This window comes from Cricetulus griseus, chromosome 5, assembly GCF_003668045.3.
Source record: "Cricetulus griseus strain 17A/GY chromosome 5, alternate assembly CriGri-PICRH-1.0, whole genome shotgun sequence".
Classification (NCBI taxonomy): domain Eukaryota; kingdom Metazoa; phylum Chordata; class Mammalia; order Rodentia; family Cricetidae; genus Cricetulus; species Cricetulus griseus.
In genome coordinates this window covers 53,866,563-53,886,720 of record NC_048598.1, presented here as the reverse complement: position 1 = coordinate 53,886,720, position 20,158 = coordinate 53,866,563, and the positions used below count along the sequence as shown (strand labels likewise).

Here is a 20,158-nt window from a genome sequence, read left to right as displayed (position 1 = left end):
CCTTTCTTAGAGTCAAGGCCCTTGCTTCCTTTAAGGCTTTTCCTCTGCCTCCTCCTTCACACTCCTGCCTCCTCCACCGGTGTTCAAACCTGCATTCCCCTAGGATTGGAGAATGGCTTCTATGTGCAAGTCTGCCACAGGCCTGGCCTGCAGCCTTTCTTTTTCTCCATTTTTCCCCCCAAACAAAACTAATTTTGATTCTCTATTCTGTTTGCTCTCAGGATCGACTCGAGTCCACAGGCTAGTATATCCTACAGGTCACCCCTTGGAAGAAAGAGTTTACTTTAAATGACCAGTGTCTTGGGCAATGACTGCCTCCCAATCTCTTGATTCTCACTCACATCTCTGTCTCCTTGGGAGTCCCACTTGAGTTACAGAGTCCAGAGTCATTTGTCTTCCTGACTGAATACCCTAGTCAGGATACCCTAACTGAATATCCTAATTAGGATACCCTAATACCACTAAACATAAAGAAAAACCCCACTGTAATCCTGAGACTACTTGCTGACATCTGGCTTTTACAGAAAGGGCAATGTACCCTTGCTGTCAGCACCTCATACGCTCACCTCAGACACATACTGAGGTTTTTGGGTGGTATCCCTTTGCAATGAAGGAAAGTGAGCTAAACTCTAGGATGCCCTGTTGGATTCTGTGAGCTAACCCGTCTCTGCTTTGCCTTACAGGTGGAAGTGCCTAAGCTGCTTCAATAGGACCAGGCAGCCAGGCACTGGTGCCAATGCCATGACTGCTAGACTCTTGTACCAGGGCTACACCGACCTCCACTACCCCACCCTGGCTGAGTTGTTGCAGTTGTCCCTGTCCACCATGGGAGAGCTTAAGGCCTGGGCCACGCTCGAGGAAGATACCTCGTCTCTTCTCACTTTCCTTTTCTTGTCTCTGAGGCTCTCCAAAAATTGCTTTGAAACCTGGAGCTGAAGTTTCTGGACAAGAGGAGTTCTTTAAGGACGTCACAGAGAAGATGGCACCGCCAGAGCCCATGTAGCAGGCATGCTGCCAAAGGCTTACGGCGTAGAAAAGATGTCTCCCAGGGACCACATATACACCCCAGCCTTACTGCCTCCAGGGCCAGGATTCAGGCCTCTGAGGAGCCCTTGAGGGAAAGCTGCTGGGCCAGTGGCACTCTATGGGACAATGGTAGAAGGATGGAGGGCATGGGGGGTCCTAGTGCAGAGCAGGAGAGCTGAGGATGCTACAAATCCCTTCATCTGCTCTGCCTGGGCAGCAGGCATGGTTGGAGGTGCCTGATAGAGAGTAGGCTCCAGACAGGAGTAGAGAGACAGCAGCTGGACATGAAGGGTTGATGCCAAAGCAGACATTTTCTTCACACCACCTGCTGCTGTATAAATAGCTATATATCTGTTTTTCCATAAGATTTTGATAATATATACAAACCTTTAGCTTCGAGTAGCTATGGCTCACCTTTTTTATGTGTTAATGGTCCTAATGTTCACTCCAGGTTCCCTAGAAGGCCTCCAAAAGCTCAGGGTCTCTGCCAAGCCATCCAAGGTCCATTCCTGGAACCTGTGCATCACTGCAGAGAGGGCAGTATGGGGGAGGGCTTGAACTCTTGAGGAGACAACCTCCTGACCTGGTGTTCCAGGTCTGTTCCTCAGCCATCTCTCTGCCTTGCACCTATGTCCAGAGCTGTTCTCAGGGGTAATGGGGCAGAGAGGCGCACAGGGCCCTGCCCTGGGATAGCTATCTTAGGTACATTCAGGGCTGATCATTCTATGACTCTTCCTACCGTGGGCTCAGGGCCAGCTCTTCACAGCAGCTATAGGGCAAGGAAGGCACAGTCAGAGAATCAGAGTGACTCAGTGAGGGGCAGCCTCTGCACCAGTGTGACTTACGGCCAGAAGTGCCTATTCCTCCCCAGTGTGCTCCAGCTGGAGGCAGAGCCACCACAGCCACCATGGTCCCATTTAGGGGTGAAGCTCAGTGCTAGATCCCATGCTAGCACCGAGGCCTCCAGTTCCATCCCCAACACTGACCTCTCAACAAAAGCCTCTCACTGGCTTGAAGATAACTGTGGCACCATGAAACAGCCACCTTGGTTCTTCGTCACAGACAGGTTCTCCGCCTCCATTTTTTTTTTGGTGGGGGCTCAGTAGTGTAGTGTAGAGTAAAGCAGATGGAATATGAGTGGAGTCTTATCTCCCTCTGGAAGGAAGCAGGATAGCTGTTCTATGTCTGGCTTAAATGAGAGAGAGAGACAACTCTTATCCAGGGTCCACTCTGACCCTGTTCCTCTCCAATCCATCTGCTGATTAAGGAATAGGTTGCTCCAAGGAAGGAGAGAAACCAGCGCTGGCTCTCAGCTCTCAAAGGGTGTGCTTTGGAGCCACCTGGTGGGTACAAGGCACTAGTTAGATGCTCAAGGGTGCCTTCTGCTGATCTTTCAGCTATGCTGTGGAAGCCAAGAGCTTCACTGTTTTACATCAATCATCGCAGCATGTACACATGGCTAATAGGCAGAACCGAGGTCTTCACACCTTCCTGCCGCTGAAAAATGGACAGTGCTAAATGGAAGCAGTTAGCCTAGCTTATCTATAATCTATATCTATCTATCTATCTATCTATCTATCTATCTATCTATCTATCTATCTATCTGGCTAACCTTGAACTCAGATCTTGCCTCTGTGTGTGTGTATTAAAGGCATGTGCCTCCGCACCGGGCCAATCTCTAGCCTTAAAGTGTCCTTCAGAACCTTTCACCTTTGCATCATTTTTGTTGTTGGTTTTTTTTTTTTTTTTTTTTTTTTTACCCAAGTGGAAACATGATTTAGTTGAAGGGGGAGGGGTAGCCACTCCCCACCTCTCCTCTCAGAGTCTTCTAGGCTTGGGATGATGTAATCATTTCTGAGCGCGTTTAAAGCTGATTGTGGGAGCACAGCGCCACCTCGAGGCAAACTGCGTCCCAGGCTCTCCTGCTCTGCAGAGCTGCCTAAATCTTGGACCTGGAGCTGGCGGCGGAAGTCAGGGTAGAAGACCAAAGGGTGAGAAGGGACATTGGCTCCGCCCCACGCAACAGTCGGTGCAGCATCGCCCAACGAGCAAAGTGCAGAGCGGAAGCTTGCGCTCAGGACCTGCGGGATGCGCAGAAGCGTTCCTGCCCGCTCTACGTGTTCCACTGTCCGCCTGCCGCACCCGAAACCGCAGTCACGAGTCGGCCAGGTTTTTCCTTCCTAAAACCGAGGACGGCCAGAACAATAGAAGAGATCTATCCCCGTCCAAGGGGGGGGGGGAAATGTTCAAAGAAAGTAAATGATTCATTCAAGAAAATGAATCCGGACTCAATCCCGGGTCCCCCTTTGAGAGTATACTAGTCCACGGAGAAGACACCTGACCTCAGTCTCTGCCAGCAGCCTCCTCCTCGTCATCTTCCCTGGGTTCCATTTCATGTTTCCTGCCCCCAAACCGAGAAATTCCTCCTCCTGATCTCACTTCGCTCCACTTTCCCTTGCCGGGAGATGCCAAAGCTAGGACAAGGGTCTGTCTGGCACTGGCCATACGTGGGCACTAGAGATTGCTGAGGTTCTCATCCCACTTGCTGTCACAGGAGCTCAACATGTGATGAGCTGTGGCAATCAAAGGTCTCCTGGTCTCGGACTGAGCGGTGAATCTCCATGCTCACTTGGCCACCATTGAGAACTAAGATCTGGATGTGGGCCATTCACTCATGACCATGCTTTTCTGGAAAACCAAGTTCTCTTGTCATCAGCTGGAGTACCGAGCACAGTTCCCATCCCTGACAGCAGATGCTATCCAGCTGAAATCAGGCTGGAAGTCAGGCCCAGGCCCAGAGGGTGCAGCATCCTTCGAGGCCTATCTTGCCTGAAAGCCTTCTCCCCTTCTGGAACTCCCTTCTCCAGGCCTCCATCTCGTCTTCCTTTCCTTCCTTTCCCCCTCCCCGTCTCCTTGCCTAGGTGCCTCCCTTCTATTAACTACCATGTTTCCTCCTCTTTCTTACTTAACCTTTCCATCGGCTCCACTGTATTTCCATGTTATCTTTACCCTAGCCCTCTCCAGCACCCAGACCCCTACAAATCCCTTCGAGCTCTGCTACCCTCACCCCGGATGGACACCCATACCTGAACAGGTCCATGTTTGTCTGCGTTTGTGTGTGCTTCAGCTGAGACACAAGCCCAGGGCCTCACATATGTAGTTATAGGCCAATGTCTTTAAAAAAAAAAAAAAATCCCTCCTCTTCAACTAAATCTGCTATACCATCCTTTAGACTGTTCAATGTTTCCTCCTAGCAAGACCACACTTACATCATCAGAGTCCCCTAGTTGTTTTTTTAATCAATGCAGGGTTTCTCGGTGGAGCCCTGGCTGTCCTGGAACTCACTCTGTAGACCAGGCTGCCGTTGAACTCAGAGATCCACCTACCTTTGTCTCCCCAGTGCTGGGATTAAAGACATGCACCACCACTCCCAGCAAGTCCCCTAGTTTTTAAGGGCCACTGTCTCCCCCTCCACCAGTCCTCCTTGTCTTACTGAGATGCCTGTTGGGTTTTCAGGGGTGCTAAGTGATGGAAAGGGCAGGTACAGCCCCCCTCTGGGCTCCCTCAGGTCTTATGGGGATGTTTTTTTCTCCAAGGACACACACTGGAATTTAGAGTTTGGGGGAGATGGAATGCTATCCTTGCTGAAAGCACTCCAGTATGTGATGGGACTCATCTGAATCCTCCCCCTGTCTACACTGGAAGGTTTCTTCTTTCTTCTTAGAATTCTTATTTCCAGTGCTCTGCTGTGTTAACTGGAGACAGCCCTTCACCTGCAGCTCTGGCTGGTGTACACCTGCCTCCCACCCTATAACACAAAGCAACTTGTCATAGATTGTCGACTCAAGGATGATGAATCCTGTTAGGGCTCGGATACAATAACATCATTTCTCCCCAAGTCTCGGAAACCTCATCCTGTACTTCTTACCTTCTCAGCTTCCGGGCAAAGACAGTCTTCTCAAGTGTGATGGAAGAACAACTGTGGTTACCAGCTCCATCTTTTCCCTACCCTCACAGAGAAAGGGAATTTGTAGCTGTGGGCCTACTATTGTCCCCAGGGGCATCAGCTGCTCCTCTGTGACAAGGTTCATGTTCAGGGGGCAAATTCATGTGCCCTTGGTTTCACTGAGGGGAGGGAGACTGAATTTACTCAGGAGCAGACCTCTGCCCAGAGGAGTCTATGACCCAGGTCCCAAAGCTCCTTCTCGGTTACATAAGAGGAAATGTCCCCTGGGTATTTGGCTACAGAGGGCCCTGAGGGCATGGTGAGCACAAAGTCCCTACCTACAACCTAGAGGGCTGCTAGAAACCAGAAGCCGGAGGCTACACTGGGCTATATTTCCTGAGGGTGGCTGAAAAAATGGTTGAGCTGGGCGTTGGCGGCACATGCCTTTAATCCCAGTACTCAGGAAGCAGAGGCAGGCAGGTCTCTGTGAGTTCGAGACCAGCCTGGTCTACAAGAGCTAGTTCTAGGACAGCCTCCAAAGCCACAGAGAAACCCTGTCTGGAAAAACCAAAGGAAAAAAAAAAAAAAAAGGGTTGAACTTAGGGAACTGGGAGAAGGGGATACTGGGTAAGCTGATATTCTCCCTACTTGAATCAAAACTATTAAAACTGTGTCTTAGGAGCAGAACATTTAACTGTCATGCCTGAGGCCCCATGTCCCATTCACAGTATTGCCAAACTCCAAAACTATGGAATTCCCTTTCCTACATCTGTTACCAGAGGTCTTGAGAACAGAGCATAAAGACATAAAAAGACTATGACTTCAAGGATCAGAACAAGGGAAGATGGACAGGCAGTTCTGCACATCCACTGTCACTCCCAGGTCCCCTCTTCCAGGTAGCCTTCATAATCCTTCTGCCTAGCTTCCCTGGGTCCCTGGTATGGGCCCCAAGGACCTGACACCTTAGCACCCAGGAAGATCCAGCAGTTGACACAACACCTTACACCAGTCTGTTGGGCAGCCACTTCTCTCTACTTGGTTCCTAGCCCTAGGCCTCTGATCAGGAAGGAAGGACAGAGTCATCGTTTCAATTCCATTCATTGCTTTCTGACTGCTATCACTCCCATTCTATTGATGAAGGCACTGGGGTTTGGAGACACATTCAGAGGCATGAGCAAGGTCAGACAGTGGTGAGACTCAAATTTGAATCTAGGTGTACTTGGATGGAGAGGTGCCTTTATATAGCTGGTAGTGCCTCAGACGTCCCAGAGGCCTGGCCACGAAATGCTGGTGAGTACCCTCTTTCTAGCTGCCACAAATCCACCTCGATTGCTTTGGAAAACAGCCAAGGGATCCTCAGGGGTTCTGCCTGGGATGGGGCTGATGGTGGAACTCTGCTCCCACTGGTGCTGTGCTGCCCTCCCCTGCTGTGGAATGTGGAGCAGGCAGTAGTCTGGGTTCAGTAGAAGGCAGGGTTAAGAGAAGGGGTGATTGGGGCCAATGATTTCCACTGATGTGAGTTGTATCATTATAGCTTTAATCCAGCAGGGCCTGAGCTCTGGCCAGTGGGGCAGCCAGAGGGAAGGGCTGTGGCCAACTGTTGATAAAGCCCCCCCCCCCACTGTCTCCACCTCAGCCCAAAGAGGGCAAATAGGAGGGGCCCAACCTTCTCATTGGGATCCTGGGAGTAGAGGGACTACTGAAAACAGAGACCGTGACCCAGGCTCTCACCTTACTCCCTGTCTCTCAGTAAAAATAGCTCATGAACCCCAAGCCCCACCCACCCACCCCTCATTCATGGCCTGGGTCCAACTTGGCTCACATTCCACTTCTCTGGGGCTCTGTCCCCAGGAGGGCCCAAGGCTTGGCTTGATCTGGGGCCTGGTGACTAGAAGACACATGCCCACCCCCAGGGCTGGATGCAGGTACAGAATGGGGAATCTCCCACAAAAAAACGGCATCGTGGAGGGGATAGCAGAGCCACAGCTGTTTCTTCAGGCCCCTGGGTAAGAGGGCTGTGGTGGCATATAAGGGGGAGGAGCTGAAAACCAAGGAGACAGGATGAGGGTCAGTGGGGCAGAGGAGTACCCTCCCCCCCCCTTCATGGTGTGCAGGTTCCATGGGAAGAGATGCCTAGAAGTTTCCAAGGAGAAACGGAAGGAGCCTGGGAAGGGAATCCACCTGGGAGGGAGGTGCGAGGGGGGTCCTGGAGCAAGGGTGAGTGGGGATGAGTGGAGCAAGGATTCCAGGTTGTGAACTTACCTGCAGGGTTGTAGATTGGGGGCCCAGCCGGGTAGAGAGGATACTGAGGAGCAGGACCACTAGGTGGGTACATGAAACCAGGCTGTGGAGGTGCTGGACCAGCTTTGGGGTCTGGGGCGTATTGGTATACTGGCTGCATTGGGATGCCTGTCATTGGAATCTCCTGGCCTACAAGAGAGACAAGGACCAGCATTTTAAACACCCAGCTCCCATGGAAACCTCCTCCTGTCCAGGAAACCAAGGTAAGCACCCTGGCAACTGCCTGGCAGGCTCCTGGGTAGCCACTGTGGCCTTTGCCTCCCAAAGCTTGCTTGCCCAGAGTTGAGCAGAGAGCTGTGTATGAGGCTATGCAGGTCAGTCTGTGTTGACCAAGTTTGTTCCCCTCAGCAGGTTTCAGAGCCCTCAGAAGGCAGAGTCTAGCCTGGGGAATGTCCTGCTCGGGTAAAAACTGGGAAGCTCCAGAGGCTGGTATCTTGTAATACAGCACAGCTGCCACTAAGAGGGTCCTCCTCCAGTCCTCCCCTCCCACACTGATCTCCCATATGGTGTCATCGTTTCCATGTTTATCAGGCTTGGGCAGTTACATGCAACACTCAAATACACATCCAAAGTACTGGAGCACACCCAATTAATGTTCTCTATTACAGACCCCACCCCATATACTCAGCCACAGACATGCTTATACCTGCTGCTCACTTACCATAAACAGATGCACTCCTGTGTATGCCTGAATGGCCATGCGCACACACATACAAGGGCACAATCACATGTTCCCAAACATCCCTGGACACAATCTAATACTCCAGGGCTCACTTGCACACACCTTTGGGTGTCATGGGCAGGTACACAGAAACACTCACTGCTAGACAATTCACCAATCCTCCTTCCCTCTGGTGCCCATTACAGGAATCAGCCTAGCCCATCCTCAGGTGCATCTTGACTGATACTGTGCATACCTTCAAATGGGCTCTGGAGCTGCTGGCGCCTTCGGTATAGGTAGCAACAGGAACAGAGGAAGCAGCAGATGGTGGTGGCAACCACAGCAACAAAGAGGATTACAGCAGAGGCGATGCCTGCTATGGTCTTGGGACTTTAGACAAAAAACAGGTCCTCTCACCTTCCAACACTTGTAGGGGAAGTCCTCACTGTGCTGGTGCCAACTCCTGGCCAGCAGGGAGCCACAGCCTGATAAGACTTAGGGTTCCTTGTGAGATTAATTCAGCCCACCCTATTTAGTAAGGTTTAAGAGACCTCTACTTCCCAGGAGGCTATGCTCTCTGGCTAGCTAGTGTGAAGCATGCTGGGATTTGTAGTTAGTGTGCCCACCTACCCCTGCTTTTACATCTACACTTTAATTGGTTAGGTTTAAAATGTGTTAGCTTCAAAGGAGCCTTTGAAATAATGTAGGACCATTATTATCAAATCTCACTTGACATTTCCCCTTATATCTGTCTTATATGTTTTCAGCTCCCTTTTAAAAAAGCTTTGAAACCACTAATTTGGGGGCTAGGAGAGTAGCTGAACAGAAGTAATGTTGGCATGCATGAGGACCTAAATCCGAATTCGGCACCCGGCTGGGTGGGGGCAGGGAAGTAACAAAACCTTATTTTGGGCAACTTTGGTTTTGTTTATTTGTTTTTTGAAACAGTTTCACTTTGTAGCCCAGATTGGTCTGGAACTCATGGTGATACTCCTGCCTCAGCCTCCTGAGTGCTGGGATTACAGGTGTGAGCCACCAGGCCTATCTAGCAATTTCCATATTCTTTAAAAAGGTAACAGTAACATAGAGGACAAGTGTCTCAGCAAAATCACACTGCTAGTAAGAAGGTAGCCTGGGAACCAAACCCAAGTCCTCTTCCTGCCCTCTTGCCAGAGCTTCTCTGCAGTTTGAGTGTTAACCCAGTACGTTCCCTCCCAGGACCTGCAAGGATCCAGAAAGCCTGTGAAAACAGCCTAGGCAAGCCCATGGTAACTAACACCAACCAGCCAGCTCTGTCACCATTTGGAGTCCTGGTGACTCCTTCAGCTAAGAATGTGGAGGTGGGCACTGGAGGCAGCGGGAGGCCTCTTGAGAGGGGGTGGACTGGGAGTCCACAGCCCACCTGAAGGCCAGGCAGTGTTTCTGCTGTCTCTCGGTGATGAGTAAGGTCAGGTCCCTGCAGCAGTACCGCTGGTAGCAGGTCCCGCAGCAGAAGGTGAAGAACTCGCAGTCAAATCCTGGATGCCAGGAGCCATTCCGGTCCAGATACCACAAGCAGTCTTCATTCGCTAGCGCTGCGGGCAGGGGTTTGGGTGTCCGGTGGACACCAATCCAATTCAGTTCTGTCCACCCTCAACCCCAGTGTCTTGGGAATTTGAAACGCTCACTTTTGTTTCCACTCTGAGGGGCTCGGCCTCGAAGCGCTAAAAATCCCCCTCTCCCTGAAGCTGAACCCAGCGCGTGGGGTCAGGTTCCCACTGTCTGACCTCCCAGCGCCCTTTCTACCAGCTCCAGGAGCACCCGCGCATGGACAGCCGGAGGATAGCCCCAGGGTAGTCTCCAGAGACGCCACCGGGTCCCTTTAACCCCTCCCCGATCCCGCCCCACCCCACCCATTCCTTGTGGCTCCCCATCCTTACCCAGAGGAGTCCCAAGCACAAGTAGGACGACCGCAGCCAGCGACGCGGCCCCGCGGGGCTCCGCGGGCGGCATGGCAGGAGGGGGCTGGGCGCGGCCAGGACCGCCTGGAAAAGGGGCCGCAGGACAAAGCTGGACCAAGCCGGCCGGCGGGAGCTGCAGTACCGCCCAGCCCGAGGCCAGATTCTGGCTTCTCTCCCGCCTCCTCGGGGCGGGCCTAACGCCCCGCCCGCAGTAATCCAGCCCAGGCCCCGCCCAGGGGTCTGCCTACCAGCGACGCCCACCCAGCTTCAGTACCAGTTGGGTGCCCCTCACCCCAGGGAGTAGCCCTGCTCTCCCTGTCCCCGCCAGTGCAGCGACTCCTCCAGACTGAGCCCTTAAGGGCACAACCAACAGCTGGGCACTGCGGTCAGGGAAGCCCTGCTGTGCCCTGCGCCCGCCCCTCTCCTGAGACCAATCATTATCCCAGACCCCAGAAACTGATCCTGGTGCCACCTCCGAATGTTCAGCTCATGGGCCAACCCTGGAGGGGCATGGGCCGCACCTTCCTTGTGTGGGACCTCCTCTGCTCTAGTGTCCAGTCTTGGACGTCCCGCAGGGGGAGGAGAGGGACAGAGTCACCCAGCCCCCATTCCTAGAAACAGGCACCCATTGAGAGGAAGTTCAGAGCGGCTTTGTCCCTGTCGGTGCCCACAGGCCTGGGCCCTGGCAGCTGCACTAGCTCCCTGAGATGGCCCCTTCCCCCTCTGAATGGACAGCTCTCCAACCATAGCCTGACTCACCAGTAGGGGTGGCCCGGGCCACTTGGGACCCATCCTATTAAACACTACAGTGGAAACCTTTTTTCTTTATGGAGTAAGCCCACAGAAATACTGCATTGGCTACCAGAATCAACATAGGTAAATTACAGGTGGAGAGCCTCAAGGTAGGAAAAGTCAATCTACTTTTACAAATTCGTGGAGAGTCATTACAGGACTTAGAGGCCATAGCCTGTGCTCCAACAAGCCAGGTTTAGCTACCCATCCTCAATAAGCCAACTAAAAGAACCAAATTAATAATGAAAAATAGAACAAGATTTATTCAATATGGTCACATTGGAAGAGGGACAAGGAGGTCCGGTGTTACCTCTCCACCCCTTAGTCCAGTGATTCTCAGCCTTCCTAATGCTGCAATCCTTTAATATGGTTCCTTACATTATGGTGACCCTCAACCATGAAATTATTTTCGTTGCTAATTCATAATAAATATCTTTTTTTTTTTGAGACACGGTTTCTCTGTGTAGCCCTGGCTGTCCTGGTACTCACTCTGTAGACCAGGCTAGCCCCAAATACACAGAAAGGATTGTTTTAATCCCAAAGGGGTTGCAACCCACAGGTTGAGAACCATTTTCCTAGTCCATCTTGGGGGTCCTCAAGTGAGGGTAAAGTTTAAATAGAGGGGAAGACGTTTGCCTAATTAAGCAGTCCAGGTAAGGTGTGATTCTGCTGCCCATCTGTCCACAACTCCCAGTTTTTCCTGCCAGGTAATCTACCAAATTGTAAACCTTTCACCAGGAGACAAGTTCTTCCTCTGGATGCCCCAGGCCTTCACCAATTCCTCACCCAGTTGGAGATTCTTGGGGAAATTCTAATTTCTTGGGGTTCATTCTTTCAATAGTGTGGCAGCCAAAGAGGGGGCACCGATGTCTAAGCATATGCTCACTGCTGCCAGACAGCGCTCTGTCTGCATGCATTACCAACCAAGTGAGGCAGAATAAGGGCTACCTAGTCTCCTGCCATGTATATTTGAAACATTTTTTTATGTACATGAGTGTTTGCCTGCATATGTACCATGTGCATGCCTGGCGCCCTGATAGGCCAAATGAGAGCATCTGATACTCTGAACTATAGACAGTCATGGATCACCATGCGGGTGCTGGGAACCAAACCTGGGTCCTTGGCAAGAGCATCAAGTGCTAGCCATGGAGTCCTCTCTGCAGCCCGTATCACAAGACACTTCACACTTGGACATCTACTTCATCAGAATCTTTGCACAACTCCATTAGCTAAGCCAGGGCGGGTAAACATTTTTATCAATATCACTTACCAACAGAGACTCAAATGTGTTCAAGGTTTGTTTAAGGTAACACAGTAAATGGTGGAGAAAACAGTAGGAGCCACAGTTTCTAGATAGGTGAATCTTGACTCAGAGCTGAAGAGGGTTGAGGGAACTAGAGGTCATGGACAGCAAAGCAGAATGTAAATGAGTTAGGGAAAGGAAATTACAGAGGGAGGGTACCCCTAAACTTGGCCTTTGTAGGTGGGGGCACATCCTTCCAGGAGAGGGAGCAGGAGGAGCATGCCCTGCCACAGGATGCTGTCAGCCACTGATAGGCGGGCCAGAACTTGTACTAAGATTGGATAGTCATCAATACCACTGCTAGGGACATTTCTTGACATTGTGCCTGCACATTGCTGTCCTTTCTATATCATGAGCTCCAGGAATGCAAGAGCCACTGTCATCAAGCTTAGCAAAGAGCTGTCCTTTCCTGTCTGAAGTTGATTCTCTTTCTCTCTTCTGGATATGGGCTTTGGATATCACCTGTCTCTGCATTATTTGTTATCTTTAGTTTCTTCACTTAAGAAAGTCACTATGTGGAGACAGACACGAGGTCAGAGGACAGACTGTTAAGAATTTGGTTCTCTCCTTCCACCATGTAAGATCCAGGGATTTAACTCAGGCCTTCAGGCTTGGCAACAATTGACTTTTATCAGCTAAGCCACGTCACGTCACTGCCCCAAATCTTTCCTTTTTTTTTTTTTTTTTTTTTTTTTTTTGACAGGATCTCATATGTAGCCCAGCCTGGAGCTTGCTATGTAGACCAGGATGGCCTCTAACTCAGAGAGACACAGCTGCTTTCTGCCTCCTGAGTGCTGGAATTTAAGGCATGTTACATCAATGGTTTTCTGTTTGCAAAATTCTAAGATGGAGGAATAGAAGGATCCAGGGGCTGGGGAGCCCATGCAGGTCAGAACACACATGCACGCACAGACAGACAGGCTGGCCTTGCTTCAAACTACTATTCCTAGTGCCTCAGGCTTCTGAATGCTGGAGCAAGCATAATACCCACCACTTCCCAACTAGCGCTTCTTAGCAGGGGATGCTGAAGCACAGAAACAGATAGTTAGGATGAGCTATATTACCACAATGGGCCTGAGTCCTGAGAGGCCATGGAACAAGGACTGAGGAATGGGTGTGAAGACTGGGGGCCCTGCAAGAGGGCTGTCCAAATCCCGAGCCTTCCCTAATCTTCAAGTAAGGGAATGCAGAACACCATGCTCTCACCAAGTCAGTCTCTCTGGGCTCCTTACCTGTGACTAGATGAGACAAAATAAGACTTTATCAGTAGGAGGCTGGCAGAATAAGTGTGATCAAGACATTAGGCACCAATATTGCAAATGAGCTTATTCCATTGTACAGATAGAAACTGAGCTGGGACAATCTAATTCTCTCAGCTCACACTGCTGAGATTTGAAGTTGGTCTTTTATGATATCAACTGTTCCTAAGTGTTTAAGACTGTGCCTGGCATAAGAATTGGATACTTAGGGAAACATGGATGCCCAGTCTCATTTCTAGCAGCCACGTGCATGGAGTGAAAAGGTAGTCAGGATACCAGGAGTGGGGAAAGTGGGAGAAAGACCAGACCATGCCCGTGACCCAGGCTTGGCCTCAATATTTCTTCAGAGTCACTGTACTCTAGGCTTCACCACCAGTCCAGGCTTCTCCAAATCCTTCCATGATCCTGGTCACACCAGAGCCCAAGAGTGAGCCTGGACATTTCTGAGACTCTCCTTACCCTCCCAGACCCTGACCCCAGGCTAACCCTAATTATCTATCCATTAAACTCCTATTTGATTAGTTTGAGCTGAGACACTTTGAGATAAAAAATTCTTTTCCTAATTCCTACTTCTGTTGGTACCTTTCTAGAATACTTCCAGCTACCTGCCCATGTACACAGCTGGCCTCTGGCAACCCAAGCCATACAGAGAGGTCATTACATATTCCTTCCCTCCACAGGACCCTGTGTCCTTAACTGTGATTTAATGTCATAGAATCTTAAGAGAGAATTGGGTATATTCTCTTTGAAGTTCACAGAGAAGAGAAAGGCACAGAAAAGCACCAGGAACATGGCCAAGGTCATGGCTGAACTGGGAACTGAAGGGACTCAGGTCCCTCATAGGGCCCATTCCCCCATATAAGCAAGCATAACAATTGTTTCTTGCTGTAAGATACTGTCCCCTATATTCACTCTTGAGGTAATAGGCACCTTGGGTGTGGTGCGTCGGGGGAGGTCGAGGGTAGATGGTCAGTGTATGATGTCATCCTGCCACCTAGCCACAGCTAGAAAGGGGCACTCTTCCTCCAGAGACTGTCTTTAGGCATGCCAGGTTCCTGCCTGTCTGCAGTGTGCTCCACAACAGACACAGTCTCTACTCCAGGCTGAAGGCTTGGGTGGTATGAGCAGCCACTTCTCAGGCAGCCTCAGTCTGGCCTTAAGAGCTGGTCCTGGCAGTGGGGCGGGTGTATGGGGGGAGTGCCAGGTTATCTTTAAATGGCACTTTACTCAGCCTGTGGCTCTGCCAGCTGGGCAGGGTGGGAGCAGACAAGTGTTATTTTGAGATCTGAGTGAGTGGCGAAGGCTGCTTACAGCCTTTCTGTGTCCCCTCCTGGGAAGGGCTTGGGGCCACAGTACTCAGCATTCCAGCTGAGGGTTGTTTTCAGTCATCCTAGCACAGCCAGGAACTGTTCAATTTGGATGCACAGGGCCTTTCTGACAGGATGGGCTCCGCCGGGGCAGGTTTAGGTGATAATTCCATTAGATTCAAAATCACACTAATAAGCCAAATCTCATCCTGTAAGCCTCACTTCAAAATGCTTTGTATTGTACTAACTTTAATTCTTACAATCACTCTGTAGAACAGATAGCAACATACCTGTTCTGTGGATTTGGAAGAAAATTTAAGTAAAGCTTGCCCAAAACCATCAAAGCTGTTAAGTGGCCCTGCCAGGACTCAAAAATCTAGCCTGGCTCCAGAGCCCATGCTGTGAATCACAAACTAGGTACAAGTCTTGTTCTGATATTTCCTGACTGCCAACTCCAAGCCTCCAGACCCGCCCTGGTCTTGGGTCCCTCATCTGGAAAGATATGGTTCAGGCAGACCCACTAGAACTCCAAAGTCAGAGCTTAGAGCCACCAGGCCACCTGTCTTTCTCTGATCTGGAGAGCTTAGGGCCATGCCGGCCTGGCTTCTCTACAGTTGTTACTTAACCCTTCCCATAAACTCAAGGAAAGGAGCTGCTTCGGGAAATGAGAGTGAAGAATTTGCAAATACAAACTCAGGTGTGAAAATGACTTGTTTTTTTTCCAAGATGGGTTCTTCTGTGTACTCTTGGCTGTCCCTGAACTCTTGAGATCCACCTGTCTCTGCCTCCCAAGTTTTGGGATTAAAGGTGTCCACCACTGCCTAGCTGAAATTTTTTTTTTTAATTGAAATTGATCAGACTGAATCTATCCTATCATCTAGTGGGGGAATTTAGTATGCTATGATTTACTTTCCTTCCAGGGTCATGAAGAGATTGTGGGCCTCATACAATACAAAACTCAAGGGCTCAAGGGTAAGCATTCCAAGCCTATTTACACTGGTTCTAACATATGCACACATATGCAATTCATAAGTTCTGGCCTGTGTACATACCCTAGGCAGACAGCTCTTCAGATATCCCATGCAGCCTTAAGGTCTTAAGGTTTTCCCATCACCAGGCCCCCAGCCAGGATCAGCAATGTCCTGACCACTCAGGATCCAGGAACTCCCTGCTGTGGGAGTCTAGGCCCCTCCTTTTATGTCCCCTCACTCCAGCCCCCGCCCCCCCTCCACTTCAGCTGAGCTTTTCCCTGTTGATCTAGAAGTGTGGCCATTCTTAAGTATGTGTGGGGGCGGGGTTCCACCCTGCAAACCCCCCCTAAGGTAATGAATTTCAAAGAACTCAACTATGTTATCAGAATGACAGGTGGGGGAAATACAGCAAAAGCAAATCAATACACCAATAATTTGTCAAGCAGAAGAACTGCATAGTGGGTGGCAGGTGGGAGCTGGGGCCACCACATTTGCATCCTGTTCCCTAGGCAGGTCTACAGAGCTGTCCTCCCAAAGGCTCACCAAGCCTTGATTTAGCAGCAGCAGTGGCATCTGTGAAGCCGAACTGAGTCACCATCAGATCCAACTAGACAAGTGGAGCCAAACACAGCCAGCTCCTGCTCTGTGTGTGGGGGTCAGGATGGGACTCCGCTCACATTCCCGTGAGCTGGGCATCAGTTCCCATTTTATAACAGGAAAACCCAGGTTCACAGGTTAAGATTCTGCCCCAGTCCTCTTCCCAGTTATAGTTATGCTAAGACTTGCAGGGCTTCCTGGGCCTTCTAATCAGGCCATCGGCTCACTGTTTTCCTTCTCATTTATATATATGCCACACAGGCATGAGAGACCTTTTGGAATCATCTAAAAACAAAACAAAACAACAAAATGAGATCACTAGCTGGCTGGCTAGGGTTTTTGGGGTTTTATGAACAAAGTACTCTGGCTGCTTGCTACTAGAATGCCACCTACCATTCCATGCTTTGTGTTAAAGCCTTGAGACCCAACGTCAGCCTGTGTGAGAATGGATCTCTGGCTATATGACTACTAGCCAAATGTTTGGCCTCTCTGATGCAGAGGAACTCCAATATTGAGAAAACACACTTGATAGTTGTCACTTTGGGAAACTCACCCTTGGCAGTCACCTCTTCCCCCCCTTGTTATAACCTTAGCACACATACAGCTCTTCCACCTAGATCTGCTGCCAGATGGCATTCCTACCTTACCTTTCTTCCTTCAGCTCAGGCTCCAAACCACCCCTTCATCTGTCTTAGGTGGCCAGTCTTTTCCTAGAGAAAGCGGGCCTTCCATTTGGCTCACATATCTTTACAGCTTTATTTCTGGCCAAGACTGCAGGAATAACACACAATACCTTAATTTTTCTTAGCTTGTTGCTGATGTGGGGAGTAGAACATTGGCAGCTCACTTGATGCTAATCAAGTGCTCTGCCAGTGAGCTATACTATACTCCAGGCTTTTTTTTTTTTTTTTTGTAAAGATGGGCTCACTCTGTAGCCCCGATTAGCCTGAAACTTAAGAGACCTACCTGCTTCTGCTTCCAAAGCCCCAGTATTACAGGTGTGCTCTACTATGCCCAGCTCATTCTAACATTTTTACTGTGCTTATACAAGTTCTTAAAATGCAGTTTGTTCCCACTGGGCGGCAGTGGCACATGCCTTTAATCCCAGCACTCTGGAGGCAGAAGCAGTTAGATTTCTGTGTTTGGCGACAGCCTGGTCTAGAGTGGGATCCAGGACAGTCTCCAAAGTTACAGAGAAAATAAAAAGCAGTTGTTTCACGACAATCTTATCTCAGTCACCCCTCTCCACTCCTCCCTACCTCTGTCTGACTGGCAAATGCATAGGAGAGGTAAGAGAAAGTATAAATACAGGCCTCTTGGATAGTAATCTCACACTGGCAGGCAGCATTCAGTATACTCTGCTTTCCTCAATCTGTAGCAGAGGTAAGGAAAAGGACCCACTTTGCAAGGTTAGTGTGAGGTTGTCCACATAGACATTCAGCAGGTCTAGCATGTCAGTGCTCAAGTTTTAGCCAAGAACTGCCAACCCTTTGCAAGGCTTTATTGAAAGGTTACCTTCTCCATGCCATTTGACTCAATCCCATTACCATCAGCCCAGTCTTTTGTGGGGGATGACAGTGAACACAGCACCTAATCTCCCCATAGCACTTTCCTTATTTGTTACTGGTTTCTGATTTCCTAATCAGCTTTCCCTGCCCCACTCTAAGACAAGGTCTCATTACATAGCCCTTTATGTAGCCCTAGAAAATGGAACTTGCTATGTAGGCAAGGCTTTGAACTTAGAGATTCACCTGTCTCTGCCTCTTGAGTGCTGACATGAAAGGCAGACACCACCAGGCTGAGGCCTAGACTAGCTTCTTGAGAAAACCCTAAGGCATTGGCCTTCCGTGTCTAACAGAAGTTTAACAGTCACTGAAACTGACAGGAAACGTCAGAAATCTATCTTTTATTATTTACTCAGGCACGACAGGTCTGCCTGGTGGGCTGGGGCACTGCAGCACTTTTCGGTAGACAATCTTTTAATGTGCCCAAGTGCTGTTCTGAGCCATGTCACTGTTTTCCCTCAACAGTTTAGTCCTTGGTTGTCCTTTTATAGAGTGCTGTCATCAGTCTGGACCACTGATAGGGACAGAGGAAGAAAATCTGCAGGATCCTAGACAATAACTTAAGCCCACAATGGAGTTTTCTGGACTCTTAACAGCCGGTACTTTTAGTGAGGGACACAGCACTCTAATCAAAATACTGTTGCCAATGTCCTTTTCTTATGATTTGATCTCCTTGGATCTTAATATCACCTTCATTGGGGTTTCCTGTCACCTAAAATTTGATCAGCATTCGTTGTCTAGGTCAGTTTCTTTTGCAAATGGCTTCCAACTTCTTGGAAAGAGAAAGGCATAAATAACCCACCCATTACTGTACCAAAGATGACCCATCTCACATTCCTTCACAGAGGGCTCACTTGTACTTTGCTTAGCTAATGGTGCTCTGACCTTAGGGTACCAAAACCTAAGGTTGTTTTCATTAGTTTGGCACCACTGGCTCGTTAGTTCACAATGAACACCCCTGCCCCAGCAACTCCTTTTCCCACAGATTCATCTGCTTTTGAACCATCTGTTCTAAGTTTAAGCTTCCTAGTCAAAGACTTGAGGTAACAACTCCTTTTCTTGGAATTTTATCTGCTTTTCAGCCTTCTAGTGTTTCACCCATATCCTGGAAGCCCTTCACATTGGGAGCTCACACCTCTCTCATAGCTCATTCGTCTTCTCTTAGTCTTCCAAAAGTCAGTCCCAACCTTTGTCCAAATGAAAGTTGGCTCTTGAAGAGACAAAATAGGAGCCAGCGTTCAACTTTGTCATACCAATAGCCACCAACAGAACTCTTGCCCTACTCTTAGGAACAGTCAACAGGATGAGAAAATTCAGTGTACCTCTTGCAGAAGTTAAATGCTCTTAAAACACAATCTGTCCATCAAGGGTTAGTATAAGATCCTCCACATCTAACCAGTTGTACGTTGGCAAGAATGGCTTCATAGGGGAACTAGGACCTGGTTTTCAAGTTTCCTAAGGCAGGAGCTTAGCCATTCAATCAAAAGTGAAGCATGAAGGTGAGAAGCCCTTTGGACTAATTTTGGCACTAGACACAGAGGAACTATTCTAATTAGCAGGCTCAGAAGAGACCCAAATCACTGTTAGCTTACATACTAGGGGTCTCCAAGTTTTCTCAATTCACCAGGTCAATGTTGCTAGCCCTGGCACTGTTCCAACATTTCAAAACCATTGGACAACATAATTGTGTGGAATGGTCTACTGTTTTAGCACCAAATCTAATTGGCTTTGAGGTCAACTACAGAGCAAGTTTCCAAAATTCCTACTGTGCTTTTCTGGGTACCACTTAGGCAGGTATGCTATCATTTCTCTTTATCAGGACTCCAACTTCAGGAGGAAAAACAGCAGGGGCAGAGGCAATACTGGTCTCCATACTGTCAGTCAGAGGACAACTATACACACCTTCTCAGGTGCTTACAAAGAAAGCGGAAACTTCAGTGAACTGCCTCTGAATTCAAGGTTGAGCACTAAGGACATCTGGTGGTATAGTCATTGATAAGCTGCCACATCTTCAGGTCCCATGAAAGGCCTTTTAGATTAAAGGCTACAACTTCTGCTTAAGAACAGAGCTCAAAAGTCACTTCCCCTTTCTTTTTGTTACAGCATCATCCAGAGAAACAGCTCTGGCTATTAAAAATGGAGTCCCAGATGTGGGCACTATCAAACAAAGGGAACATTGGACTACTACTCTGTTCTTCTTAATCATCACTCACTCTCTCAATTTATAACACCAGGAAAACTCATAGAGGGATGTTGCTTATTTTTGCAGTACTGGGGACTGAACCCAGGGCCATCCACATGCTGTACCACTGACCCTTTAAACATATTTGAATGAAAAGAACCAGCTCTCTAAGATTTTAGAGCTCTTTGCCAAATCACAGTAGGATGCCAAAATAGGCCCCACTAATGCTTTCTTCTGTTTTGCTTTCCTTCTAAAGGGAATAAACAGAAGGTAGAGGTGCTGAGACACCTTATAGTATGCAGACTAAA

General features: G+C 49.2%; 2 protein-coding genes across 4 annotated transcripts in view; one reads left to right on the top strand and one right to left on the bottom strand.

Moving 5' to 3' along the window:
• Lmod1 (leiomodin 1) overlaps window positions 1–936 on the top strand; it is a 40,830-nt gene extending 39,894 nt beyond the window's left edge. Inside the window, exon 3 of the mRNA XM_035445830.1 lies at window positions 684–936. Coding sequence (XP_035301721.1) covers window positions 684–936 — 253 coding nt within the window. The remainder of the gene's footprint in view (window positions 1–683) is intronic.
• Window positions 82–10,264, bottom strand: Shisa4 (shisa family member 4). 3 transcript variants are annotated; one of them, XR_004770321.1, is made up of 7 exons: window positions 9,854–10,045; window positions 9,337–9,508; window positions 8,191–8,324; window positions 7,235–7,402; window positions 2,013–2,215; window positions 1,441–1,552; window positions 82–99 (listed from the first exon to the last, which is right to left on the bottom strand). XR_004770321.1 is itself a non-coding variant. In XM_027417521.2 (6 exons), exons 2-6 carry the CDS (start codon window positions 9,924–9,926, stop codon window positions 6,967–6,969), a joined length of 594 nt encoding a protein of 197 aa, XP_027273322.1. In that variant the 5' UTR covers window positions 9,927–9,958; window positions 10,167–10,264; the 3' UTR covers window positions 6,055–6,966. The 3 variants fall into 3 exon arrangements, 2 of the variants coding, with proteins under 2 accessions (XP_027273322.1, XP_027273323.1); XM_027417521.2 differs by lacking the exons at window positions 82–99; window positions 1,441–1,552; window positions 2,013–2,215 and adding exons at window positions 6,055–7,013; window positions 10,167–10,264 and having other exon boundaries at window positions 9,854–9,958; XM_027417522.2 differs by lacking the exons at window positions 82–99; window positions 1,441–1,552; window positions 2,013–2,215 and adding exons at window positions 6,055–7,013; window positions 10,123–10,141 and having other exon boundaries at window positions 9,854–9,958.
• Window positions 10,265–20,158: the final 9,894 nt, after the last annotated feature.